At 50.2% G+C, this 27,946-nt stretch overlaps 1 protein-coding gene across 3 annotated transcripts in view; it reads left to right on the top strand.

Moving 5' to 3' along the window:
* FBXO10 (F-box protein 10) overlaps nt 1-27,290 on the top strand; it is a 59,926-nt gene extending 32,636 nt beyond the window's left edge. For 2 of the 3 annotated variants that reach the window (XM_028108755.2, XM_028108753.2), the window contains 11 exons: nt 786-1,376; nt 4,373-5,209; nt 9,784-9,933; nt 12,166-12,302; nt 16,815-16,885; nt 18,618-18,770; nt 19,753-20,022; nt 21,949-22,262; nt 23,374-23,555; nt 25,654-25,824; nt 25,905-27,290. In XM_028108755.2, the coding sequence (XP_027964556.1) occupies nt 792-1,376; nt 4,373-5,209; nt 9,784-9,933; nt 12,166-12,302; nt 16,815-16,885; nt 18,618-18,770; nt 19,753-20,022; nt 21,949-22,262; nt 23,374-23,555; nt 25,654-25,824; nt 25,905-25,911 (2,877 nt within the window). In that variant the 5' untranslated portion in view covers nt 786-791 and the 3' untranslated portion in view covers nt 25,912-27,290. Of the gene's footprint in view, nt 1-785; nt 1,377-4,372; nt 5,210-9,783; nt 9,934-12,165; nt 12,303-16,814; nt 16,886-18,617; nt 18,771-19,752; nt 20,023-21,948; nt 22,263-23,373; nt 23,556-25,653 lie in introns of all 3 variants that reach the window. The other variant, XM_028108754.2, reaches the window with a different exon arrangement.
* Nucleotides 27,291-27,946: the final 656 nt, after the last annotated feature.

Raw genomic sequence — 27,946 nt, 5'->3', positions numbered from 1 at the left:
GTGCTTAGTAGGACAGTAGGGTTGCATCAGTAACCAGTAGCAGAGCCAGGACCAAAACCCACAGCCTCTGATCCAGCCTCAGTGTTTCCTAAGGCTGCCTTACATGGGAAAACAGTGGTAATTATTTGGTCTGGTAACAGGAAAGGCAGACAGATGGACACACACTGCCTCAGTTCTTATTCCTCTTCGTGTGAAGAACTAGAGGTCCCTTCCCTGGGAGTCTAGGGAATCCAGAGCTCCAGGACTGTAACAGCCAAAGAGGGGTTCCACTGGTCCAAAATCTTAGTGATGAGTCATAGAAACCCAAGTCAAACCAGCTTAAGCAAAAAAGGGTATTTATTAGAAGGTCATTAGGTACCTCATAGAACTGAAGAAAGAACCAAAGATTCCAGGGCAGCTTTCAGGAATCTGGAATCAGTACCACCAGGACTCATACACATGTGATCACTTTTTTTCTTTATCTTTTTCACTTTTCATCTTTCATTTCCTCATTTCTGCTTGGCTCTGGTACCACAAGGTTTTCTCCACAAGTGGGGAACATGGCTGACAGCAGTTCGCAGGTCATATCTGCATAGTGTCTGACCAAGAGAAAAGAGAGTCTTCCCTGCTGACTCCAGGCAGAAAAATCCCAGAGAATTCCAGTTGAGGAGATGGAGTCCTATGATTGGCCAGGCCTTGTTCACTTGCACACCCTTGGGGTCAGGAGAAGGCAGGGAATATTTCAAGAAGGGGGAGCTGTAAGCAGGGTCGGCAAAAACTTCTTTTGTTTTGTGTCTGTCTCCCAGGTGACCATGGAGGCTGGCGGCCTCCCCTTGGAGCTGTGGCGCATGATCTTAGCCTACCTGCACCTGCCCGACCTGGGCCGCTGCAGCCTGGTTTGCAGGGCCTGGTATGAACTGATCCTCAGTCTCGATAGCACTCGCTGGCGACAGCTATGTCTGGGATGCACCGAATGCCGCCACCCCAACTGGCCCAACCAGCCTGATGTGGAGCCTGAGTCTTGGAGGGAGGCCTTCAAGCAGCATTACCTTGCCTCCAAGACGTGGACCAAGAATGCCCTGGACTTGGAGTCCTCTGTCTGCTTTTCTCTATTTCGCCGGAGGAGGGAACGCCGTACCCTGAGTGTTGGGCCAGGTCATGAGTTTGACAGCCTGGGCAGCGCGTTGGCCATGGCAAGCCTGTATGACCGAATTGTGCTATTTCCAGGTGTGTATGAAGAGCAGGGTGAAATCATCCTGAAGGTGCCTGTGGAGATCGTAGGCCATGGGAAGTTGGGTGAGGTGGCCTTACTCGCCAGCATCGATCAGCACTGCTCCACCACACGCCTGTGCAACCTTGTCTTCATGCCGGCCTGGTTCTCACCCTTCATGTTTAAGGTGGGTGCCCACATCCAGATGGGTGGCCTCTCCGGTCCCACGACTTGGGCCTCTTCTCAGTGGGTTTGCAACCCCTTTTTTGTTGGAATTGAGGGTTTTGTCATTGTTCCTATAACATACTCCTCTGAGTTCTGCAGCAGTTGAGAAATGGGTAAGGGATCAGTAACGATCAACATTCTGCTTTATTCCTGGCAAAACTGTATTAAAAAATAAGCCGGGGACTCAAGACCCAAACTGCTTTGTACTTCTTTCCTTCCACACTGGACGAGCTGGCACCATGAGTGGAATAACTAGGTGGAAAATCCAGGTCCAGGAGTATACCACACAGTGACAGGAAGCAGAGAACACTTCATGCCCAGAGACGGCCAAAGCCAGGGGAGGCTATGCAGGACCAATGACCTTTAGCATGTTAGCCCCACCCTGTGGAGGAGGGTCAGGGAAGGTCAGGCTTTTACCAAGAGTGACTGGGGAGAGGGCCAGGAAATACCAGCCCAACATTAACCTTCTAGGAGCACAGAGCACAGGCTGTATTCAAAGCAAAGAATGTATTGACATGTTGGTAGCTCCCAGCAGAAGAGTCTACAGCTTTACATTGCCTAGAAACATAATAATATCTGAACTTCAGACCTAGTCAGTAATAATTATATTGCCACTGTGACTACCAATCACAACACGTTGTCTCTCGGGTTTGTAATGATCATCACACGACCAGTCATTTATAGTACACTTACTATGTGGCTGGCGTATGCTTTCCAGCCATTAGTAAGAGGGGCCATGCCATCTGGTTTTATAGATGAGCAAACTGAGGCTCAGCAAGATTAAGTGACATACCCAGGTCTCAGACTTAGTAAGAAACAGAGCAAGGATCCAAAGCCTATATTCATAATCTAGGTGACTATCCATCTGTGACTTCATTTGATCCCCACAACAAATAGTTGTGGTAGACAGTAGACATGGTATCCCCATTTTGCCGATCAGGGGCACTAATGCTCAGTGATGCTAAGTAAATTTCTCAGGTGGTTAATTAGTGAGGTTAGAACTCAGATTCTAAGTACCTTTGAAATTACATTGTGCTGGATTCCTTGGAAACTTAAAAGCCTGCTTTTTAGGCCTAGAATGTTTCAGGAGGACTGATGAACAACTCCTAGGCTGGTCTGCAGACCCAGAAGAAGAGTTTGATTCAAGACCCTTCACATTTCATATGACATTTACTCTTAGAGTAATATGTTCATTTCGGCCTCTCCTTCTCCCTTGGAAGTGCAGCCTCAGATGCTCAGGGGTTGGGGCCTGGCATATATTAGTGCTCCCGTCCGTGATCGTCTTTTAACTGAAAACAGCACAAGGGGCTAGGATGACCTTGCCTGCAAAATGCAAAGACCAGGGTGATTTCACAGCGGTTTTCAGTGACTTCTGAGGAGAACCCCAGCAATGGCTCTGCATCTTCAGATAGCTGGTGTTCATCTACAGAGAGGACCCAGTAAGAGCAAATAGACTTAAATTGCTGCAAGAAAAAATTAAGTTAGCCATAAGGAAGAGCTTATAGGGGTTAAGGCGAGTAAGTTTTGGGCCAGGCTCTCCAGGGTGCTCACCACTAGAGGATGTAAAAACTGTTCAGGGCTGGATATGTCTGGAGTACTCAGTGGGATCATGAAATCCTCCCTCATTTTCTGGTTCAAATCCATCTGAAGGAATTTAGCATGAAATCTGGAAACAGTTCTTTTTCAGAAATATAGAGTAGCTGTGCTTCTCAGCCAGGCCTGGGAGCTAAGGGGCTCAGGTGAGTGGTGCGTGGGATTCAGCACTTCCCCACCCCAGAGGAGTCTCTGCTCTTTGTGTCCCTGGTGATGGTAGCTAATTTTCAGTGGGTGCCAACTTTGTACCTGGCTCTCTACCTTGTGCTTTGTTAGCTGGCAAGCCCCCTATTGCATACAAAGCCTCAGAGAGATGAAGTCCTATCTAAAATAACACACTTGAAAGAGGCAGAGCTGGGAGTTATTCCTATGCGGTCAGACTCCAGAGCCCATCTTAACTCCTGCTCAGTACTGCTGGGCCATGACAGCTTACCTCCTTGTCCTCCTCTTTAGGGACACAGCCTGCTGTCCTTTGCTGTGCCCCTCCCCCCACACACACACCTGTACCGGTTGCCACACAGGCTGGACTCTTTCCCAGAACTGTGGCTGGGCCTCTACAACTGCCTGCCCAGCCTAGCCCAGGCAGGGTTCAGCTCCTCCTGGCCTGTCTTCTGTCAGCTCTCAGGCTTCTGCCTGGCTCTGTCCTGAGTTCAGATGCCAAGCTGGTGTTCTGTGGGGTGCTGCAGGGCTGAGAGAGGATGGTGAAGGGAAGATGTGCTCGAGGAGTGAGACCTAGTGAGACACCTCACGATCTCACACTTTCTTCATGTAACCAAGACACCAAGCTGGGACTCCCTCGCCCTTCAGGGGTCACAGTAAAGTTGTGTTCAAATCCCAGCCAATTCTTGGTTTATGAAAATCCAAAGCTCTCCCTGTCATTCCTGATCATCCCTAGAGTGATGCTCGCCCTGCTGGTTCACCTCCTGTGTTACCATGTTGACTCCATCTCACCCAGCATCCCTCTGAGCTTCAGCTTCTTCCCTCTTCCCCATCTTCACCCCTCAGAGTTTATATTCTCACTAGACACTAATTGAGTACTGGGAGAATTTACTTGAGATTTGCAGTCTTTAGGAAGGGCCCTGTTGCAGAGTGTGAACTTTTCTGCCTTGATCCATTTCCAGTCCCTTTGGGATTGGAAGGAGGGAAAGGCAGCAACTCCAAATTATCCTTCCTCTGATGCAGAGCAGCTTCCTGTCCCTGTCCCCCTGTGTGGGGGCTGACACATGCCCTTGGGGGGGAGGAGAACAGGATCAGCAGGACAAATGGCCTCTCCAGGTTCCACCCTCCTTAAAGGGCAGTTAGAGTACTGACTAGCAAAACAATTCTTATCCCTGTTTTATCCATTTTCTCTTTTCTATTCCTCAGACAACATCGGGTCATGTTCAGTTTGACAACTGCAACTTTGAGAATGGGCACATCCAGGTCCATGGCCCAGGCACCTGCCAAGTGAAGTTTTGTACCTTCAAAAATACCCATGTTTTCCTGCACAATGTGCCCTTGTGTGTCCTGGAAAACTGTGAATTTGTGGGCAGTGAAAACAACTCTGTGACTGTTGAGGGCCACCCATCTGCAGACAAGAACTGGGCCTACAAGTATCTACTAGGGCTTATCAAGTCTTCACCCAGCATACTCCCCACAGAGGACTCTGACTCTTTAATGTCCCTAGACCTGGAGAGCAGGGACCAGGCTTGGAGCCCAAGGACCTGTGACATTGTCATTGAGGGCAGCCAAAGCCCTACCAGCCCATCTTCTACCTCCCCAAAGCCGGGCTCCAAGGCTGGCTCACAGGAGGCAGAGGTGGGCAGTGATGGGGAAAGGGTGGCCCAGACTCCAGACAGCAGTGACGGAGGCCTGAGTCCTAGTGGTGGTGAGGAGGAGGAGGAGGACCAGCTCACATACAGACTGTCCTACCAAGTGCAGGGCCCACGCCCTGTGTTGGGGGGCTCCTTTCTCGGCCCACCACTTCCAGGAGCATCCATTCAGCTGCCCAGTTGCCTAGTGCTGAACTCACTGCAGCAGGAGCTGCAGAAGGACAAGGAGGCCATGGCACTGGCCAGCTCTGTGCAGGGCTGCCTCATCCGCAAGTGCCTCTTCCGGGACGGGAAGGGAGGTGTCTTCGTTTGCTCCTATGGCCGAGCCAAGATGGAAGGAAACATCTTCCGGAACCTGACTTATGCAGTGCGGTGTATACATAATAGCAAGGTACTGTCGTAAGGTTTACTCTACAGACCCGTGAGGCCTTACTGGGTCACTAGGAACATGATTTTGATTAATGAGAGAAGGTTCCTGTGCCTATACACAGGAAGGCTTTGGTGAGGCTGTTTTGCATTTTTTTAAAATCATCTTTTTTTCAGCTTATAACATACCCTTGCCTTATGTCCGTCATCTGATTTGGACAGAGCAGAAACTGTTCTTCTCATTTTACAGAAGAGGAAACAGGCCCAGAGAGGAAATGTGACTCACTCAGGGTCACACAGCAAGTTAGTGGCAGAACGGGGACTAGAACCCAGGTCTTCCAACTCCTTTCACTATGTCATGCTGCTTCTCAAATATGTCCCCAAGTCCTAGTAGAAGGAACAAGGGCTCTTTAGCCTGGATGAGAAAAAATTGAGGGACACATGATCACTGGCTTTGATCCAAACTGGAGAAGGCTTCCCAGAAGAGGTGTCTAAAGCTGTGTAGGATGAGTAGAGGACAGCCAAGGAGACTGGTGTGCGTGTGGTTGAAAGGGTGCAGAGTGAGGGCGTTCCAGGCAGCTGGAACACTCTATGCTGGGACCTGGGTGTGAGGCTGATTGTAACAGGGTGCTGAGGATGGAGGAGTGGTTGAAAATGAGGCAGGGGAGGTGAGCAGACGCCACCTCACCCCGAGCCTGGAAAGCCCCTTTGAGAGACACTGGGACTTTGTGCTAAGAGCAGTGCGTCCTGCCACTGATGCCATCAGGACCCTGCAGCCTCTTTGGGCACCGCAGGACAGTCCACAGATCCTTCAAACCACCGAGCACACGAAAGGCTTCTGAAAGGAAAGACACAGCCTTTTGGAAGAAAGCATGGCCTAGCTCCTGGGTTTGAGTCTTACCTCTCCACTGACTCACCACGAGCGTTACTGTCCTCTTCTATAAAATGGAAATAAGCATCCCTGCCTTGCCTCTCTCACTGGGTTTTGTAAGGATCCAATGCCATAAAATTGGCAGAGCACCTAGTAAGCTGTAGGGCATTGTACACATGTCACGTGTGAGACTCACAGATCTCTTCAGGCTGCTAGAATGGTTAACAGCAATCACATTTGGATTGCATTTTGTCCAGCCCACTTCCAAAGAGGATTTTAAAGGGTGGTGTTACCCTGAAAGAACATCAGACTACTATATAGAGAATAAAAGATGATGGTCAGATCAAAAGGATGGGTAATAGTTTTGCTCTCAGGTACCACGATGAAAGGATCTGGTCTAAGCCCCCAGGAGGGTCTTCCCTCTTGCATAGTTATTACGAGTGTGGCTTCTGAGTTGAATTCTGCCTCTGCCCCCTAATAGCTATGTGTCCTTTGGACTAACAATACTATCTGCCTCCCAGGTATGGTAAAGATTAACTCAGGTTATATATGTAAAGTTCTTAGCAATATGTCTGGCACAGAACAAGTGCTCAACAGATTTTTTTGTTGTTTATTTTTTAGAAGTGCTATTACAGTCCAGTGTGGGAGGTGCTGTGACAGAGGTGCTGTGGGTGGCATAGGCATCCAGCCTCAGGGAGAGGGTCCCTGGAGGAGCAGTGCCTGGGCTGAGCTGTGTAGGAGCCGGCAACAGGAAGCTGTGAGACGCGGAGGTGTGCTTGAAGGCCAGATGTGAGAAAGGACGCCATACGTTTAGGGAGTCACCAATGACTCAAGCAGCCAGAGCATGAGCTGATGGCTGCGACAGGGGACCAGGGAGTCTGCAGGAGTCAGCTAGCTGAGGCACGGAGGGCTTGCCACAGAGATTGGAGTTTGCTGTGAAGGCAAGGGAAACTCACGGACAGATTTTAAGCAGAGGAGAACTGTGGTCAGATCTGTATTTGGAAAGCTTTCTGGGGAATGGAATGGAGGGGAGCAAGGCTGGAGGCAAGACCAATGAGGGGCAGTGGAAAACTGTGGTCCAGAGATGGAGGGGAAGGGACAGGGCATTCTGGAAAGGTAGAAGGGAGGGCTTTAGGAGGGAGCAGTCAAAGGCATGAGGCCGAGGCTTCTGGCCTGAGTGGCAGAGGCATCAGCAGGAACAGGGGAGTTAGAGTGTGGAGACAGATGCTGAGTTTGGGGCATTTCCGACATCTAGCAGAGATGCCGTCTGGTTACCTGGGTCTGGAGCTTTGGGGAGAAATATGCCCTGCCAGGCAGACTTGGAAGCAGGTGGTAGCTGGGAGTCATCGAAAAGGAGAAGTGAAAAGTTATACAACCTTCCTTGTAGCTCTTTTAAACAATTGCCTCCAGGGGCTTCTGGCAGGAATTGTGCAGTCTATAAATTACTAGTAAGTCTCTAGCAAGGAACCTAAGAAACTGATATTCAGGATTTTTGACTTAAAAAAAAAAAATCCATGAATCTCCTGAGTATCCAGCATCAGGTACAACTATATCCTGAGTGGCATTCATACAAGCAGGGAGATTTGGCCGAGGTGCTGGGCCTGCTGAGCCGGTCCCATGCCTGGGAGCAAAGCCTTGATCCGGTGGCCTGAGGGCAGCCACCCCTCCCTGTCCTCTAGAACATCCCCAGGGGAGTAAGGCTGACAGAAAGAGCCCAGTTGCTTCCGGCTCCACAAAGAAGACTGGTGTTTATCTTGCTGTTTTGTGTATCTTGTATAGAGACTGAGGTCAATTGCATTTATGTGTGGAGATGGGCATACCTCTTCTTTTGCCATACCTTTAGAGGACCAGGTTTTGGGTCAGTCTAGTGAGGACTGAGCTGGTTTGGGTTTTGTTATTATCCTCTGCCTACCATAGGCTTCATGTTCTTTACCTTCTGCTGGTTTGCCAGTAGGCTTTGCTCTGCTCCCTGCCCTCCCAGCAGTAGACCGCTTTCACTCGTGGCTCTGGCTGGTGGTAGGATTTCTCGGGTACGTTTGTTCTTAGTCTTAGGTAGGTGCTGTGTCTGTGGGCTTGGAAGTAGGTCCTGCCTCACCCCCAGCATGAGGGGGGGGACTCTAATGATCAGAGCCCGAGGTGGGGTTTTTTCTTTCCCTTCCTTGAGAGTGACGGGGCTTGCTGCCCTTCCCCCAGCTGCTTCAGGCTTGTTCAGCAGGAAAGTTGGGGAGAAAACTCCAAGAGGGGCTTAGTGCTTTTCCCACAGTGGCCACACTGTCTTTCCCCCATGCCTGTGCCATGAGGGAGGCTGTCCCCAGTCTCTTGTCCGGTCCCCAGTCTTTCCCCATGAACACCTAGCGAGGCGCATGGAAAAGTGAACAGACACACCTACTCCCAGAGTTTCCGCACCCTCAGGCTAGTTCACACTTGGCCTTCAACAGTTCGCTAAAACTTGTAGCTGGATTCTTACCGGTTCGTGGGGCCTGCATCTGCGCAGGCAAGCACGGGCTCACATCTCATCTCCTGGGAGGTGCCTGTTGTCCTTGGATTCCAGGCTCCTTGGTTGTCCTGCCACCTCAGTTCTCTGATGGGTTCAAGAAAGTGTGTGTTGTTGTATATTACCTGATCCTGTTCTTGTAGGTGTGGGAGCAATGGATGCTCTTACCAACTTCCTCCTAAACAGAAGGCTTCTCCTTGAAGCTGTACTTCTACTTTACCACTCCCAGACTTATTTTAGTGTAATATATCGTTTATCCTAATGTATTTTACTATTATACAATTGCTTAAAATAATACAAATATATTCTGAATTTTTAATATGCTTATTAAACAGGGAAAGAAAATGTGAGTGGCAATACATCCCCTTAAATAAGCTGTGTGCTGGGTTGTGGTACCTTGTTTAAAGGAGGCTTCCTGGGCGCCTGGGTGGCTCAGATGGTTGAGCGTCTGCCTTCGGCTCAGGTCATGATCCCAGGGTCCTGGGATCAAGCCCCGCATCGGGCTCCCTGCTCCTTGGGAGCCTGCTTCTCCCTCTGCCTCTCTCTCTCTCTCTCTCTCTCTCTGTCTCTCATGAATAAGTAAATAAAATCTTTAAAAAAAAATTAAAAAAATAAAGGAGGCTTCCTTGTACCAATACTTCTAATTGTCCCGTAGTTTGGAGTACCAGGGGTTTTTCCACCCCTGAGCCATACACCCAAGAAAGATTCAGAATGGACAAGAATAGGACTTTGTCTTACAAAGTAAAAGAGAAGGTAGGAGGTTATTCTCAGGTGCTTTCTCAGGCAGGTGAATTTTAGCAAAGGCACATGTGGGAACCTGATTCCATTCATTGTAGCTGTGCCCTTGGAACCTGGGGAGATCTTCATGTGACCCCAGTCCACATAGAATTTGAAGACCACCAAGTCCCATCTCCTCTGAGGGTCCCTTCCATCCCATCATCCAGTTATTCCACTCTCAAGTTGTGACTACGGGGCATGGGACCAAGCTTCAGTCCGGGTTTTACTAAAAAAAAAAACAAACCACGGTGGTTGGTAAGGAGCCTGTGGGGCAAAGCCAAGCAGGGCACAGAGCTTGCTCCGCTGCTGGGAGTACACAAGGTGGGAAGAGGCGGCCTTGCCTGTGGGCGGAATAGCGTGGAGGGAGCAGACGGTAAGGAGAGGACTCAAGTGTCCCCAAGCGGCTTTATAAAAAACCTGTGATAAGAGAACAAATGGCTTTCTCTTTTCTGCCTAGATTGTCATGCTCAGGAATGACATTCACCGCTGCAGAGCGTCGGGCATCTTTCTTCGCTTGGAGGGCGGAGGCTTGATCGCTGGCAACAACATTTACCACAATGCAGAGGCCGGCGTAGACATCCGGAAAAAGTCCAACCCCCTCATTCTGGTACTTCTGTCTTCATGCTCTTTTAGGTGGCTCTTGGTTCTCAAGCCTTTTCTGGGACTATTTAAGTAAATGCTGCCATCTTGAGTTTATTTATTTTTGAAAAAAAGACTATTTGAGAGCAAGCACAAGAGGGGGGAGGGTCAGAGAGAGACGCAGACTCCCCACTTAGCAGGGAACCGGATGCGGGGCTCGAGATGGGGACCCTGGGATCATGACCTGAGCCGAAGGCAGAGACTTAACTGACTGAGCCACCCAGGCGCCACGCTGTCTTGAATTTATATTGCTTCCTGCCTGCAAGTGGTTCCTTCACTTTTCTCTGTATGTCCTTATGACTCTGTGCCTCCCTCTTTCTTCATGTATTGGGAGTGGCTTTGAATAGATCACCTCCCTCCAGTCTCCTTTTCAGTAAGAAATAGGGCTGGATAGACAGGGAAATTTCACAGAGCACTTCCTCAGCCCTGATAGGCTCTGGTTGGTTTTGAGTTTGATAAAAATAAAGCTGTATCTGCCCTACAATAGACACCTGGATCAAAAATAAAGCACCAAGTTAGATCATTCTTCACAATAAAAAGGACATTTAAGATATTAATTCTGAAGATTGTTTCATGGATATTGTGAAGTCACATGAGTTTGATTTTACACCAATGAGAAAGCCACTTAAGTTGATAGAATATGGGACCAGTGATATGAGAGAACAGCCCCTTTTTCTACTCTGGGCTTCCCCAAGAGACACATTTCCTAGGAAGTAGGAGATGTGTCAGACTTCTTATGGACTTTAAAAAGTAATATCCACCCTTATACATAGTGCTTATTGTATGCCACATACTGTTCTGAGCACTTTGTATATATTTACTTATTTATGGTTTAATCTTTTCACAGCCCTGTGTGGCAGAATTATTGTTTCCCCATTTTACAGATGAGGATACTGAGGCACAAAGAGGCTAAGGATGTTGCCCCAAATCATACAACTCATGACAGAGCTGACAGGCAGTCTGACTCAGGGTTGTTGTTCTTGACCCATTATAGTAGACTGCCCTCACAAAATGCAGATGAAGGGGAGTCCCTAACTGTTTAAAAAGACATGCCTGGCCAGTGTCCTCTCTCACCCCCTCCCCTCACTGCATCTCTACCATGCAGCTGGCATCTGACGCACAGCCTTGGCTGAGGAAGTTATCGCCACTGTTGCCGGAGAGATGAGAGGAGTTTGCCTTCCCAGGGCAGAGGGGACAGGCCAGTTTGGCAGGGGGAGGGGGAGGGGGCGTCATGTTTCTGCCCTGGCTTCATGAAAGGGTGTGGGGGGATGGAAATGCCACTGCTTACGCTTCTCTCGCTGAGCTTTTCAACCTGTGAGTGATTTCTGTTAGGCAGTGGTTGCCCGGGTGAGTCTGCCAAATCCTTCAGGAGAAAATCTGGAAAGTGAGTAAGAATAGGAGAGCTTACAGTGTGGCACATTTTCAAGCAAGCTAGAACTTTGTTTTTGTGAATTCGTTTTGGAAGAGAAACCGCTAACTTCCTGGTTTAAGTACAGGAATGTATTTAGGCTGTAAATTAAACAGTGAAAGAATTTTATTATCACTTATTATGATCTAAAAATGTTGTCACTGTGCAAAAGCAGGTAACTGGGAAACTAAGCTTCAGATCTGGCTCTGCCCCACACTGTGTGACCCTGGGCCTGCTTCCCCATTCGTACAAAGAGATGCTCGAAATAAATCTAAGGGTCTTTGTAGTGCGTACACCTTCTGTGCTCTCGTGCCACATTGGAACAACCAGGCTCCCCAGAGCCGCACCTTTCCACAGGCCCTCCCTGCATGGGAAGTGAGGAATAGGAGCCAGATGGCTCTCCCCCTTCCTTGAAAGTGGCCCGCTTGGGACTACACGTGGCCAACATTGTCATATAGTGGGGGCTGCCCTTCCCGGAGAGGTGGGCTCCCTGGCCCCGGGGTGGTGTGGCCTGGCCAGATGAATGGGGGGTCGGGGGAGCTCGGAGGCTCAGCAGTTTTCAGTGGCCCACTTTGCAGGTGGAGAGCAAGAGGCTGGGTGGCGAAAGCTCCTCTCTCTGGATTCTCCCTTACAGCTCTGCGTGTGTGTGGTGGGGCAGCAGCGCGGTCCATTCATTTTGTCATACGCTAGCTGAAGGTCTTCAGTGGCCCTGCTGTGGGGTGGCAGCTGAGCACTCTGCTTCTTGCTGGCTGGTCTGATCTGTCTTCTGTGCTGTCTCATGTTCCCTTGCAGTGTAACCAGATCCACCATGGCCTTCGTTCTGGCATTGTTGTCCTTGGCAATGGGAAAGGCATCATCCGGAACAATCAAATCTTTTCAAATAAGGAGGCTGGCATTTATATCCTGTACCATGGAAATCCAGTCGTGAGGTACGTATGGTGTACTCGGACCGTCCTCACCCGTGGTCCCTTTGGACCTCTCTGGTCTCTTTCTTCCCTACTCCCTGGCTTTCCTCCATTTGAAAACATTTTTGTTTACTAACACAACTGTATAGCAAAACAAGCAAAGACCAGACTCCACCCTGATCCCACCATAGTAACACAAGCGCTTTGTTTGCAGTCCCTTCCAGTTCACGGTGTAGCCATTCTTCTCAGCAGACATTAGTGAGCACCTCTGATAATGGTGGTAAAGAGGGGCTCCCCCGCCCCGGAGCTTACTCTAGCATGGAGGACACGTGTGACCAGAAATAACTCTAAGATAGAGATGGCATAAAAGTTTCAACTCACCTGACAGATCTGTTCGGTTGAAAGTGGCTATCTAGGATGCTCTTTTAAGATCTGGCTTCAGGGGGCGCCTGGGTGGCTCAGTTGGTTAAGCGGCTGTCTTCAGCGTGGGTCATGATCCCAGGGTCCTGGGATCGAGCCCCACATCGGGCTCCTTGCTCAGTGGGAGGCCTGCTCCCTCTCCCTCTCTCACTCCCCCTGCTTGTGTTCCCTCTCTCGCTGTGTCTGTCTCTGTCAAATAAATAAATAAAATCTTTAAAAAAAAAAAAAAAAGATCTGGCCTCAGCGCAAAAGCATGCCGTGACCGATCAGTGGGGCAAGCTGTAGATTCGGGGGGTAGGAGCACTGTGGGCACCGGGAGCTGTCATCCCAGCTCTCATATGCGGTAGACTGACAGATGCTATCATGGGAATCATTCTATTAAGGGGATGTGGGAAGACCTCATTTCCAAGGGGGTATGAGAGTTGGACTCTGAAATATGGGTAGGAAGTGGGCCGTCAGAGATGGGAAATGGACATTCCTACTAAAGGAAACCACATGAGCAGAGGCAGCAGAGCACCTAATTCAGGGCTTAGCTAACTGTCCGCTGTGGCTTGAGAACACGTCTGACATGAGTTGTTAGGTCTTGCTTTAGGAAAAAAACTGGCAGGGATGTGCAGCAAATATATTCTGAAGTGTTTTTTCCCCTTGATTATTCCATATGCACTCTTCCATGTTTCATGGCCTTTATCAGTTTTGGAAAGCTTCAAAACATTCTGTTGTTTTGATATTCCATTATTTTTTGAACCAGTCCTATTACTGTTAGGCATCTGTTTTTCACTGTTGTTACAGGCAGCTTACTGAAAACAGTTAGTGGTCCCAGAGCTCTTTTTCCATCTTTTGCATTATTGAAGAGTATGTGTTTGTATGTGTGTTTTTCCTTTAACACACATTTGAGTGTTTACTTTCTATGTAAGGGGACAGTGATATAAAAAGTGTGTAAGAACAGTCTTTGCTCCATAGAATTTACAGTCTCATGCTGGAGACAGACACACAAATAACCCTGAGGGAAGACTCACCAAAACGAGTGCTTCTCAATAGGCCTTCGTGTAAGTGTCAAAGGAGCCAGCCACAATTCCAGCTGAGTGAGTCAGGGAAGGGCATCAGGGGAGCTGACATGGAGTTGTGCTTAAAGGGTAAGTAGGATTTTGTGGCCAGGGAGATGGTATTCTGAAATTCAGGGTGTGTCCTGGAAAGATGGTAACAAATGTGTGCCTGTCACGAGATGCCCAGAGGGTTGAGTAAATCGGCCTACAAAGCAGGTTGCGTGCAGTTGGAACACAGAACCTCAGATATCGAGTAGGATATGTAGAATAATGGCTCTCCAAATAGATCCATTTCCTAATCCTTGGAGCCTGTGAACATGTGCTCTTACATGGTAAAAGAGACATTGCAGATGTGTTCGTCAAGAACCTTGAAATGAGGGCGCCTGGGTGGCTCAGTTGGTTAAGCGACTGCCTTCAGCTCAGGTCATGATCCTGGAGTCCTGGGATCGAGTCCCACATCGGGCTCCCTGCTCAGCGGGGAGTCTGCTTCTCCCTCTGACCTGCCCCCCTCTCATGCGCGCTCTCTCTCTCTCTCATTCTCTCTCTCAAATAAATAAATAAAATCTAAAAAAAAAAAAAAAGAACCTTGAAATGGGGAGATTATTGTGGATTATCCAGGTGGGCCCAGTGTAATCCTAAGGATCCTTAGAGGGAAGCCAGAGAATGAGTTGGGGAGGAGGAAATGTGACAACAGAAGCAGAGAGCAGAGTGATGAGGCCAGAGGCCAGGAAATCTGGATGTCCTCTAGAAGCTGGGAAAGATAAGAAATGGATTCCCCTAGACCTTCCAGAAGGAACACACATCTGCTGACACCTTGATTTAGCCCTGTAGGACCCATTTTGGACTTCTGACCTCCTAAACAAGAAGGTAATAAATTTGTGTTGCTTTAAGGCAGTACGTTTGTGGTAATTTGTTATAGTAGCCATACGTCAATCTGGGAAGTTGGACTTGACCTTGTGGGTGCTGGTAATAGTTGAGGAGTTTTGAGCAAGGACTGTTACAGTCAGATTGGTGTCTTGGTTTTTAAAACAATCCTCTTTGAGGGGCGCCTGGCTGGCTCAGTTGGTGGAGTGTGTGACTCTTGATCTCAGGGGTGTGAGTTCCAGACCCACACTGGGTGTAGAGATTACTTAAAAATAAAAGCTTTTTAAAAAAACAGCAACAGAATCTCTTTGAGAGAATACATTGTGCTTTTTTCCTTTATGTTTCTTTGTGATGGAAGATAGGGATCTGGGGGAGGGTACAGAATCAATTTTGAGATCCCTGAAGTGGCTGGATAAGGCAAACCACCACAGTTTTCTTTGCCAGTGAGAGTTTTATAACCTTTTGTGTTTTTCTTTTTGCTTTGGCTGTAAGGAAGCACAGGGCTCAGAAGGGCTCATCCGAAGTATACATCCCACCCTTGGTTTTTGGAACAATCATCCGTCCCCTTTTCCTAAATGTTTTCTGATACCTCTTTTATCTTTATTTTGCCCTTCCTGTGTACAAACACATACATGTTTCTCCAAGTGGCCATGGGTTCTTTCTGGAGGTAAGTGAGGTTATTGAAAACACACCAGCTGTACATTTGCTACTATGGCACAGCTCGCAGAAATATGGACGAGGCGTGCCCTAGCCCAGGGACTGTCTCTGACCATGAATTCTAGAAACCCACAGTAACCATCTGCTGATTGAACTGTAACCAGATCAAAGCACACTCTTCAAATCTAAGGGCAAAAATAGGGATGTTTTTAACAAAGGATTTCACTTGTTCAACCCAAATGCATGGTGTAGGTGCAGTTGACATTTCATTTTCCCCAGCATCAACATAATTTGCTGGGGTTTTTCCTCCAAGGACATAAACCATTTGGACCCTGCCCTAAGAAATGGAAAATTTAGCCAAATCCTACTCAATGAAGTTCTATGGGGTGCCAGGCCCTGTGTTAGGCTCTAAAGAGCCAGATGAATATTTGGACCTAAATCCCTCAGCCACATGATGGGAATTAGGAGGGTGGCCTCCTAAGACAGGAGGCAGGTGCCCTTCCAGGAAGAAAGGAGGTCACAGCATTCCTGTTAGTAAAAATAAACAGCACATGTGTCCTCCAGGGATAACCCAATTGTGCTAATGTCCAGGTGTGACTGGCCTTGTTTTAACAGGCAGGAAACCAAGTTGCAGACTCTGGAAAGCAATGCATGTCCTTCAGCATGCTCAGGTTTTTCATTCGCAAGGCCTTTCCATGGCAGTGACAGCTGTGTGTGTTTCTCTGAGTAGGAGTGTGTTTTCCTGTATCTTCCTTATGTGGCTAACCCAGCCCGTGAGGTTTCATGTTGGTTGCACATTGATATTCTTTTTTTTTCCCCACGTTGTCCAGTATTCTTAACTCCCCCGCTTTTTTTTAAAGATTTCATTTATTTGAGAGAGAGAGAGAGAAACAGCATGAGAGGGGAGAAGGTCAGAGGGAGAAGCAGGCTCCCCGCTGAGCCGGGAGCCCGATGTGGGACTCAATCCCAGGACTCCGGGATCATGACCTGAGCCGAAGGCAGTCGCTCAACCAACTGAGCCACCCAGGCACCCATTAAAACCCCCTTTTTAAAAATCTGCTTTCCTTCTTTTAAGGCATGTCATTTTATGTTGTCATTCAGTGGATAGGTGATTAAGTTAACAGAAAAGGTAGAGTAGCTGTTGGATACAAACAGAAGATAGCAGCCTCATTATAGGCAGAGAATCTGATTCAGGCTTTGGACACAAATCATGCCCAAATAAGCTTACCACAGTCTCCTAGGAATTCTTGGCACTACCAAGACTTGTCACCTGTGCACCACGATGACCTCAAATGGTGTTTGTATGTGAGCGATAGGAGAGGTGACAGAAACATGAATATCATTGTGGTTGTATGGCATAGTTGTAGGTTTAGTTCTGGATCAAGTTGTCTCTGGGATAACTGACAATTTTTAAATGCCTGGCTTCTAGGACTTCAGAAAATGCTTTATGCCTCTGTGGACCTGAGTCATCTGGGGAAGATTACAAAAGAAAATAGCAGGCATTGGATTTGACACATCAGTCTGGTCTCACTCTCTTCTCCTTCCATTTTAGTGGGAACCACATTTTCAAGGGCCGTGCAGCTGGCATAGCAGTGAATGAGAATGGCAAAGGCCTCATCACAGGTAGGAGTGGGAGCCGCCTAGAGCCATGGCCAAGTGAGCAACCAGCTGCCAAGCCAACATCCCTGGCCTTGCCCCCAGCCAGTCCTTCACCTTGACAGACTGGCCTCCTCCTCTGAATAGTAGGCTAACACTCTGGGACTCCAGCCCTGTGCATTGGCCCTGCTTGTCACAAGGAGGGCCTGAGAAGGAGGGAGTGTCTGTCTGCTCTTTGTCAGGCCTACTGCTTACAGGAGCTCCCTGGACAGCTCACATAACACTGTCAGAAACATTTATGGCACATAGACTGAATCCCTCCTCTTCTGTATGGGCTTGCACCTGCTCTGGAAGTCTATCCCCATTTCCCCCCTGCCTGGCCAACTCCTACCCATCCTTCAGGCCTCAGCCTCAATGTTCCTTCCCCTCAGGGAAGCCTGCCCTGACCTCCCGTTGTGCACACAGACACTCAGTGTACCCAGCAGGCATGCTCTGTAGGACATCTTATTTTCTTAGTGATCTGTGTAAGGGCAGTCTCCTCTGCTGTAAGGCAGCAAATTCTCTAAGACCAGAATCAAGTCTACGTGGTACGTGAGTGTCGCCTCAGCACAGAGCATAGCCACGCCTGGGACATAAGAGATTGGCCTGGTGAATCCCTGTGACTGAACCAGGTGTCCTTCGTTCATCAGACATTTATCGAGCACACACTGTGCAGGAGCTGGGGGTACGGCAATGCAAAACAGATATGTGAAACAGCTGCCCTTGGGTTCTTGCTGTCGGGAACGGACATTTTAGGAAGAGAAAGATAAAAGCACACACACACAAAAGAAATGTATCTGGGTGATACGTGCTCTAGAGATTAAATAATTATATATTAACTTTACATAAATATCTATGTAATTGATATATATAAATATATAATATGTAAACTATACATAATTTAATTATATTAAAATAAGGTTATAGAGGGACTGTGTGGGTATTTAAGATTGTGTGGTCAGGGCAGGCCTTTCTGAGGTGACATGTAAGCCAGACCTGAGTGACAGGAGAAAGCCTCGGAAGAGAACCAGAATTCCCTGCAGGGCTGCGTGTGGAACACCGTTGGCATGCCTGGGGAGCAGGGAGATCGCTTGCGTGACTGGGTGTGGTGAAGGGGGGCAAGGGGTGGGATGTGGTCACAGGGGCAGGAAGGAACCAGTCACACAGAGTCCCCTGGGCCACTGCACTTCAGTCCCAAGAGCCTGAGAGTCTGCCTGGCCATGGTGCCGGGGGCGTCAAGGTCCCAGCACAACCCCCCCTGACTTAGGACGCTTCGTCCCATTCCCAGAGAGGGATGGGTGGGGAGAGGAAGGCTGTGGTCAGTCCAGAGCTGAGGCTGACGGACTGGCTCGTGCCTCCCCAGGCGGGTGGGGGAAGTGGCTGCATTCTGCCTCAGCCCTCCCAGAAACAGCCCCCAGGACAGGGGGCCAGGCACTCTAAAGCAGTTCATTCTTAGTTGTTGGTCCTGAAGGCCACTGGATACAATGGATCCTAGTGATAGAAGAGAACACAAGATAGATACAAACCTTGCCCTTGAGGAAAGCCAACAGCACTCAGGTCCCTGAAAAGTCAAAGACCAGGCAAGATTTGGGCCGCCGGCCGCCGGCCGGGTGCAGCCTGGGTGTTCTGGTCCAGAGGGTCCTTTCTCCCAGGTGCCCCCGTCCTCGTGGCCAGTCTGCGTGGCCATTGGGTCTCGACCCTCTCTTCTGCCTCTCCGTAGAAAACGTCATCCGTGAGAACCAGTGGGGAGGTGTAGACATCCGCCGTGGAGGCGTCCCGGTCCTCAGGAGCAACCTTATCTGCTTTGGCTACTCAGACGGTGTGGTCGTGGGGGATGAAGGCAAAGGACTAATAGAAGGAAACACCATCTATGGTGAGGCGCATGTTCCTGGGGGAAGGGGTCTGGGGTCTAGCGCCGCCGGGGAGGCAGGAAGCCCGGGTTCCATCTCTAGCTGGTGGGTCCCGAGAAAGTCACTGCCTGTCCCTGGGCCTCAAAGACGCCCTGAAGAACAGCATCAGTCTCAGGCCACAGACACATGGCCCCTCTCTGAATACAGAATCATCTCCTAAGTCCCCTTGTAACCCACGGGGTCAGCAAAGCAGAGAGCTTCATCCCCATTTAAAATAGCAGAAGGCGGGAGTTGTGTAAGGACAGGGCCATTCAGGCTCTGACACATGGGCACCTAACTCTTACCCTTTCTTCTGATCCAAAGAACTAGAAATCTAATGGGAGAACTAGGGTAGCCCTAGAAAGAAAACTGTTCTCACTCATGCTGTGACTTTGAGCAAAGCCTTACTCTCTGGACTGCGTCTCTAATAATAATAATAGCAGCTACCGTGTGTTCTTTGTAGGTGCTTTATATGCTTTATCACATCCTCATGACTGCCTTCTGAGGTAGATACGGTTATTGACCCCATTTTAAAGATGAGAAAACTGAGACACAGAGAAGTTCAGTAACCCACTCAAGGTCACACAGCTAGGAAGTGGTACGGCTGGGACTCAGACGGAGGCCACTTCCATCTCTGCAGGACGGGGTTGGGCTGGATGAACTCTGAGGACCCCTTAGCGCTGTCCCCCTGGGTTTGTGTGCTTCTGACCTGGAATTGTGACCTTCACAGTTTTCAGAGCACTTTTACACCCTATGGAATGATCCTGGTTGTGAGACTGACTTGACTGGTATCCCTCTTGTATGGAGGAGAAGCCTCCAGCCATAAAGTGACTTGTCCGAGGCCATTAGCATACCAGGGCCTCTGTTTCCCAGGCCAGTGCCATCTTTGCTTCCCCTCCCGGGGAGACACTGGGTGCTGCCTCACCTGCTGCTCAGTGTCCGTGACCGCTCCTTTCCCTGTCCCAGCTAATAAGGGCTGTGGTGTGTGGATGATGTCATCCAGCCTGCCCCACGTCACCAGCAACCACGTCAGCTACAATGGCCTGTACGGAGTGGCAGTGTTTAGCCAGAAGGACGGTTCTGGGGAGTTCCCTGGAGGTCATGGGGCCCAGGAGAACTTCAGCGAGGACGGAGATGCCATCCTTTGGGAGACCGAACTGGAAAAGGACGATGACCCACTGCGCCGGCCCGTCACCATAGCTCTTGTTGAGTCTAACAGTATTAATCACAATGGAGGTGAGTGTCTCCCTGCTCCAGAGCCTTCCGTGCTCACACTGCCTGCCTTGGGAGGCACCCTTCTCGCTTTTTTGGCCACTTCTTTTGGCCACACACCCGATACCCCAGACCTCTGGACATCATCTTCCCTGAACTTAAATCCATTCTGTCCTGCCCCCCCAGCCCCGCCTAGCTCATGCTATTTCTCTTGCCTGAAATTCCCTTTCCCCCATCCACACATCCCAAACAACTTGAAGTTCAGAGCCCACTGTGAATGTGCCCTCCGTCCTTACCTTCTCACCCCACTGGCACTTACAGGGCCTGGGACAGGATCTGTTTCTCTGGCTGTTTCATCAACTCTGATAGGCTATGAACATGAGGCAAGGAGCCAAACCCCACTCCTGTCAGCGCCCCTGCCCCACCAAATCCCACACCTGGCATACACATTTCTTTTTTTTTTTTTCGAAGACTGAGAGGTACAGAGAGAGAGCATGAACAGGGGGAGGTGCAGAGGCAGAGGGAAAAGCAAGCTCTCCGCTGAGGAGGGAGCTAGATGTGGGACTCGATCCCAGGACCCTGGGATCACAACCTCAACGGAAGGCAGAGGCTTAACCATCTGAGCCACCCAGGCGCCTCCTGGCATACACATTTCTAATCCATTCTGAGACACATTGTCCATATTTTAACATCTAAGGACATGCATTTGCAGTTGATGGCATATCATGGTTTAATTGGCAATTTTTCTTATACAGAGAATAAGTGTGTTTTAAATCCACAAGTTATCTTCAACTGGATAAAAACTGATAGACATTCCAGTGTTTATTGAAGGAAAAAAAGAAACGTACAGAGTTGATCTAACTGCAGGGCTCCCAAACCTGGCTGATCATCAGGACCACTGTGGTGGGCTGATGGAGGCAGTCTTGTTAAAAGGTGGTTTCTGGGCACTGGCAAGCTCTTGCCCTGGGAGAGGGAGGGAGAGGCAAAGGGCAGGGAGAGTGGGAGCTGACAGAAAATGAGTTCTGTCCCCTCCCAGTTCAGGGCTTTCTCCATGTGGCCCTGCTGTCTGTAGGACAGGCAAAGCCACATAAATTCACAGATGCTTGATTTATATTTGCTCTTCCCCAGCAGGCCAGGAGAAGCAGCAGGGAGGTGGCACCAAGAGGTTGGAACTTGCAGACTCATGGCTCCCATGTGACCCCATATTGTCCTCCACACCGCCTCCTCCCAGCGCTGCCGATGCCTCTTGCTCTTGGGGTGGGCACATGTCACCACTGGGGAGTCCTTTCTTCACCCCCAGGCCCCCCTGCCCCCCCATCTCTTCCTGACCAAGTCCTGCAGCTCTAAGCCTGCTAAGTTGTACGCTTTTTTTCTAAAAGCATGTAGTGTCTCTAAGCATATACAACCCCAAACACCATTTTCTTTCCAAAATTTCTAACACATTTTAGATATTTAGCTTATAAGTTTTTCTATTCAAAAATTACAGAATTTCCCTTGTGAAGAAAATATCCCAAAATAATAGAGAGGCAGATTCCAGTTCAGTACGGGAAGAGCAACGAAGCAGCTGTCCAGCTGGTAGCTCTGTGTGGAGGTGGAATGGGCGGCCGTAACAGGTGGTGAGCGCCCCGTCACAGGAGGAAGTGCACACAGCAGTGGGATGGCAACACGGGAGGCATGCAAGCACAGGAGGAGAGCCTGGGTCTCATGAGCCACTGGGCCCAAGGAGTCTTGCATCACCTTTCCCTGTTTACCGAGCACTTAAGTTAAGAAGGAACAGTTTCCTTGATGTTCCTGGTTTGTCATCCATTTTGAAAGATGTAACTCCCAGGGGCCAGTTCTGAGTGTGGCTGCCTCTTCCCCACCTCTCTCCCGGGGTGCACAATTCCATGGAGGTTTTTCCTGACTGGTGTTGTCAGGGCTGACGCTGCTCCTCAACCCCTCCACCTGTAGCCTCAGGCCTCTACGTCCAGAGCAATGAGGCGCTGCACGTCCTCACCAATGTGATCCACGCTAATGGGGACAGAGGGATCACCGTGGCCCAGAGCAACCAGCTCACCCGCGTGGCCAACAACAGCATCTCCTGCAACCGCCAGAGTGGGGTCAAGGTCGAGGCTCAGTGCAAGGTGGAGCTCCGGGGCAATGGTATCTATGACAACAGAGGCCATGGCATCATCACCAAGGGCGACAACACCGTCGTCATCGAAAATGACATCATTGGCAACCGGGGCAGCGGGCTGCAGCTCTTGCCCAGGTCCGACACGAAGGTGTGTATGTGTACGTGCATGTGACACGTGGTGCCAGCACCGGGCTCAGCCCTGGGACGGCCCTCGTACTCTCTCCACTGAGAAGCCTGAAGCACTCAGCACCACAAGGGACAGCATTCCTCCTGCCCAAACCCAGCTGGGGAGACACAGGTGGGGCTTCCCATGGGAGGGGGCACATGAACTGAGCCCTGAAGAGGGACAGGAATTACCAGCAGAGAGCCAGGGTGGAGGTGCCACTAGGGGTATCTTTCTGGTTTCCAGGTCAAGCTCAGGGCTCTTTCAGCCCTCCCACTAACAGAGCACTCTCCCACAGGACTTAGTATGCAGTAGGTGCTTAATGAGGGGGGCCTGTGTGCACACTATTCCCTGTATACCCAGCATACCCTTCTCCCCTTTCTGTACCTCTTCAGGAAGCCGCCCCCAACCCCCGAGGCTGTCTGAGGTACCCCTGTTCTGGACATCAGGGGTGCTTATGCCCACCCCTACCTCACAGAGCACTTCCCACAGTGCTTTGCATCTGCTCCTCTGCCTCTTTGTCTCCCCCAGAAGTGAGCTCTCAGCTCCCTTTTGCTGCAAAGCACTGCGCTTGGGTGCTAGGGTTTCAGCGTTGAGCGCAACCGACCCAGTCCCTGCACTTGTGAAATTACCATCCCAAAGCCTTTCTCTGGTTCTCCGGCTTCATGAGTAGTGTGACTTAGGCAAGCAATAAAGAATTCTTTAGCTCTACATCTGAATACTATGGAAGCAGAGGAAGGGGGGCGGGGGGGGGGGGACACGCTGTTGCCTCAGTCGAGTTGCCAATGGTCCTTGCCTCTGGTACAACCTCCCCTTGCTGCCAGGCCTTCGCATGTTGTTCCTTCTTCCTGGAACAGCCGTCCCCTGCTCTGCATCTGGAAAGCTCCTACAGCTTACCCATCATCCCCTTCGGGAAGCCTTCCCTGGTTCTCTCCGCCTGATCTCGAACACCCTTCCCTGAGCTCCCATGGTGCAATGCTGCCCTACCGAGCATGCTCTTACCCCTCCGTTTTATAACAGCTGTGTCCCTTACCTGCCCCCCCCCCACCAGTCTGGGAGTCCCCAAGGTATGACAAGCTCTGACGGTCTCTCCCAGGTAATAAAGAACCGGATCCATTCATTCCGGGCCTATGGCATTGCAGTGCGGGGCCGCGCCAAGGCCCTGGTGCAAGAGAACATCATCTTCCAGGGCAAGACCAGCAAGACCATTTTTCAGCAGATCTCCAACAACCGAGAATGCGTCCTACAAAACAATAAGTTCCTGGTGTTCAAGAAAAAGTAAGTGTCTGTGGTCTGCCTACACCAATCTTCCAGAACCACAGTGAGGTCACCGGAGAAGCCAGGCCCAGTGACTGTGGCTGCCCTTGTTCCCCACGGTCCCGCCAGGTCTCGGCCCTGGTCAGGCCATTCAGGCCAGTGTTGAGGCCCTGCGCCTGCCTCCCTGGGAGGGAACAGGCTTTAAGAGTCCGGGGTGTGTGATTGCAGATCTCAGCTCTGCCAGTCACTGGCTGTGGAACCTTGGGCAAGTTAGTCACCACCTGGAGTTACCGATGCCTGCATTGTAGCACCGATTTGGGATAAAATCAGGTCACGTGACCTAGCAGACTGGTATTCCCAAAATGTTAACTGCTGGTGCTGCGCCTGTCACTTGCTTTTAATACCTCTGCCTCTGTGTGCCACAGTGGCTTAACACACTTCTGCCCCAAACCTCCCTGTCCTTCCCTGTCCCCCATTTCAGTGACCTCACCATCCCTCCACTCTGTTCTGGCAGCAAAACCTCTGCGACCAGCTTCCCCCTAACATCACAGTTCAGTCAGTTACTAGGCCTTCTCGATTCCGACCCCTCCTCTTCCCAGCTGCCATCACCGCTGTTCACGTCTTGGCAGCCCTCACCCCGACCTGTGGCCCTGCTGCCAGGATGCTGGTGCACTTGCCTATGGATGGACTCTGTTCTGCTTGCTTGGTGCTCTGCTCTCTGGTTAGGGAGCTGATGATCATACCGTCATCGCTGTTGGCATCACTCACTCCTGCACCGCGAAGAGCCCTGTCCTGCGGTGGCAGCCTCCTATCTTGTGTCCCTGCCCCACCCCTGCAGGCTGTCCTATGCGTCCTGCCAGATTAATCTGTCTGAATCAGCTCTGGTCCTGTCACGTCTGTGGTCAGAAACCTCTGATGGAGCCCCTGTTTCTCTGTTCCTTTTTTAATTATACACACTCTCAGTAAAAATTTTTGAGAAAACCTCATATACGTATATTTTGTATATTCATAACTTAGAAAGTTTAAAAAGGTTTTTGAGAAAACCTCATATATGCCTGTTTTGTATATTCATAACTTATAAAGCCTAAAATAGAAATATAGAAATTATAATCTTTTCTGTCTACATCCCAGCAATCCTACTGTGGACTCCCTGGGGTCTGCTTCCTCCTGCTCCCCCTGGAGACCTCAGAATACAGGAAGCGCAGACCCATCAGCCTGGCATTATCCACCGTGCACTGTTGGGTCCTGATTTTCCTTTCCAGGCTCACTCTCTGCTGCCAAATTCAAATGCTGGCAGTTCTTTGAACATACCTCCAGGCTTCTCACTCACCTTACAGTAGCCAGCTTCTAACTATCCACACCTTTACAGTCCTACTCGTTGTAACATAATCATCCTAAAAAGGCACAGAAGACATTGTCACTGGCTTAAGCAATTTAGGATTTGGTGTTAAGAGGTGGTTCCTTGTAACTCAGATGACAGAAAGCCCTGAGCGAACCTTTCCCTGACCCTTCATAATCTCCATAAGAACTCAAGGGACTGGAAACTCACCAACTTCTGTCCCCTACAGATTTTGCAGTTTCCTGAATGTCATATAAAAAAAGAAATTATACAGTATGTAGTCTTTCCAGTCTGGCTTTTCTCACTTAGCCTAGTATACCTGAGATTTGCCCATGGGGTCACACGTCATTCATTCTTTTTGTTGCGGAGTGTTCCCTTATATGGATGTACCACACTGTTTATCCGTTCATCAGCTGAAGGGGTAAGTAGTTTCTAGTTTGGGGTGGTTATGAATAAAGCTTCTATACACATGCATGTCATACACCTGAGGGGGGGTGAAAGAGAAGAAAAAGTCACTGATGTTCTCCAGATCCTTATAGAGATTGGGAAATTGAAGCTTCTAGAGGGAACTGGTCCAAGGTTACATGCAAAATTGCAAGTGTAGCTGGAACTAGAATACAGGACTTTTGTCCCTTATGGGTCCCACCTCCTTGAGCTTCCATGGACTTGGAGGCAAAACCTACACCTGGATCCAGTGATCCTGCACCAAAGGAAATTATGCAGGGCATTCAGCAAAAGCTCCAGACTCTCAGTTCATGGACTGTCATTTTGCACCTCCAGATCTGATACGTGGCGCCTGGTGAACCCACCGGCACGGCCTCACCTTGAAAGCTCTCTCCGAGGCCCCTCTGCAGCCCACAGTGGGCAGAAGGTGACAGCCATGGCGACTAGGATCACAGCCCGTGTGGAAGGTGGTTACCACAGCAACCGTAGCGTCTTCTGCACCATTCTGTAAGGATGGGAGCCGCGGGGTGGGGCGGCTGGAGGGCTGTCTACACTCCGGGAGCAGCAACCCTATACCCTGCATTCAGGCTCTGATGGATGTTCGGCCGAGCGAGGAGGTAAAGGCAATGTCAGGATGGAAGCAGCGGCACCTGAGGTCCTCCTACTCACCGTACCCCAGAGAAAACAGGCTTCCAGGCTTCCTAGGGACTGAGAAAAAGAAACAGATTGGTGGGCTTCCTGTCACTCAAGCTCTTATAGAGGTTATGAAGAGTTGGGGAAAATTGATACTAAAGTTTCGGTCAGGTCTTTCTGTGTGAATGACAGGGAAGTGGTATTCTACACACACCAAACCTGGACTCTAGTCAGAGAAGAGCAGATTGACTCCTGAGGGAGGAGGTGATTCTAGTGAGGTAGAAAGAGACAGCCCCAGAATTTTCCCCTTTCCTGGGCCTCTCTCGATCCCTGCAGGGATGCGGCCACACCCTCCCAGCTGTCTGCAGAGGCTGGAGGAGTTGAGTTTGGTTCCCTTCAACTTGAACGTGGACTGTGAGGGGAACAGGGAGCCTCTCTGGACAGGCTGCCCCCTGGGATGACAAGGGACATGCTGAAAACAGAGGCCTCCTTTGAGCAGCCTGGTGCCAGGCTGGGCAAGGCAAGGATGCATGAGACTCCAGTCTGCCCTCAGGGAGTTCCCAAGCTCAGGAGGATGCTGGCTTGGGGCCTGCCGTGCAAGGGTTTGGGTCCTGCACACACCCCCAGCAGCTGCCCCTCCTGGGCACCAGACTGGTAGAGATGGAGGTGCCCAGGTCCCCTCGTCTGTATCCATGTTCTCTCATGGATAACTGCCTGCCCTTACTGACCCTACCATGGTTCCCCACTCTGTGCCTTGGCCCACGCTCTGTCCTCCTCTTGGCATGCTCTTCTCGCCATCTGCACATGTCACATCCCACCTAGTCTTCGAGGTTTAGCTGAGACACTGCCTTCTCCACAGAGCTCCCCTCCCTGCAGTGACCATGCTCTTCCCCCTCTGAGGCTCTGCTGCCCTTTCTCTTCCCCCTCTCAGGTACTGAGCACTTTCTGCCTTGCTTTGGAGTTTTCTAGGTCCATCCCTGTCCCACTCACCTGCCTGTGAGCTCCCGGATGGTAGGACCAGGTCTCCCAGTCTGTCCCCAGTTCCTAGTCCTGGGTTGGGATAGGGTCAGTAGCCTGGGTGAGGGGAAGAAGGCCTCCCAAAGGGCTTTACTGTACCGTACTGTGAATGTGTCAAGGTTCCAGAGCCAGGTGGGCACAGATCCCCCTGCTTGAGGACAGGGGCTGAATGCAGGACTGGCTCAGCCGGAACACTGCCCCTCCCACTCGGCTTTTCATGCGGGGCCTTCACCAGCCTGTTGGGGGCGCTGTTGTGCACCTTCCCAGGCTGGTTCTGCCAGGCCCTCGGTGCTGCTCTCCTGGGCTGGGTGGAGGGGGGTGGCTGGAGGGAGCCAGGAGCACTGGCTTCTCCCCAGGACTGTGGGCACACGAGCACCGGCCCCTCTCGCCCCCAGCACTGTCTTTTGCACTTCTCTGGTGGCCCCAATGTGAGTCGCTGTACAAAATGCTGCCTTTGTTATTTTGTAATGACTCTTCTGTGAACCAAATGCTTATGAAAATCTGTGCAACCAAAATAAAGTTCTATATTTTAAAAGAAGCCCCCTGGGAGGACTTTCTTGGTCTGGGTACATGCTAGAGTTCCTGGGCGGCCGGGTGCAGGCGCCTGCTCGGCCTTCCCGAGGCTGGAGGAGACAGAGGCCCAGACTGTCGTGTCCATTCGGCTCATTCCCACGCTTCTGGGTCCCAGGGTCTGGATGGCCTCGTGCAGCCCCCCCACCCCCTGTGGGCTCTCTGGGGGATGAGCAGTCACAGTACTTGGAGGAGAGGACTTCACGGTGTGCAAAACATTCTGAGATCGTGAACTCGTTTTTCCTGTATCTGCATGCCACCTGAGGAGAAAGCTAGTACTTAATACTTTTCATCAAATCCTCTTTTTAAATTATTTTTTAGAAGGGTGTTAGATTTACAGAACAAGTGAGCAGAGTCCCTGCGTTTCCCGGCTGTACCATCTTACAGTCTGCGTGTGGTGCGTCTGTCA

The sequence above is a fragment of the Eumetopias jubatus genome, unplaced genomic scaffold (assembly GCF_037043125.1).
Source record: "Eumetopias jubatus isolate StellerSeaLion01/CBP00866 unplaced genomic scaffold, mEumJub1_p1.0 scaffold_15, whole genome shotgun sequence".
Taxonomy (NCBI): domain Eukaryota; kingdom Metazoa; phylum Chordata; class Mammalia; order Carnivora; family Otariidae; genus Eumetopias; species Eumetopias jubatus.
Note: the sequence above shows the minus strand (reverse complement) of the source record. Positions and strands in the feature narration are given on the sequence as shown.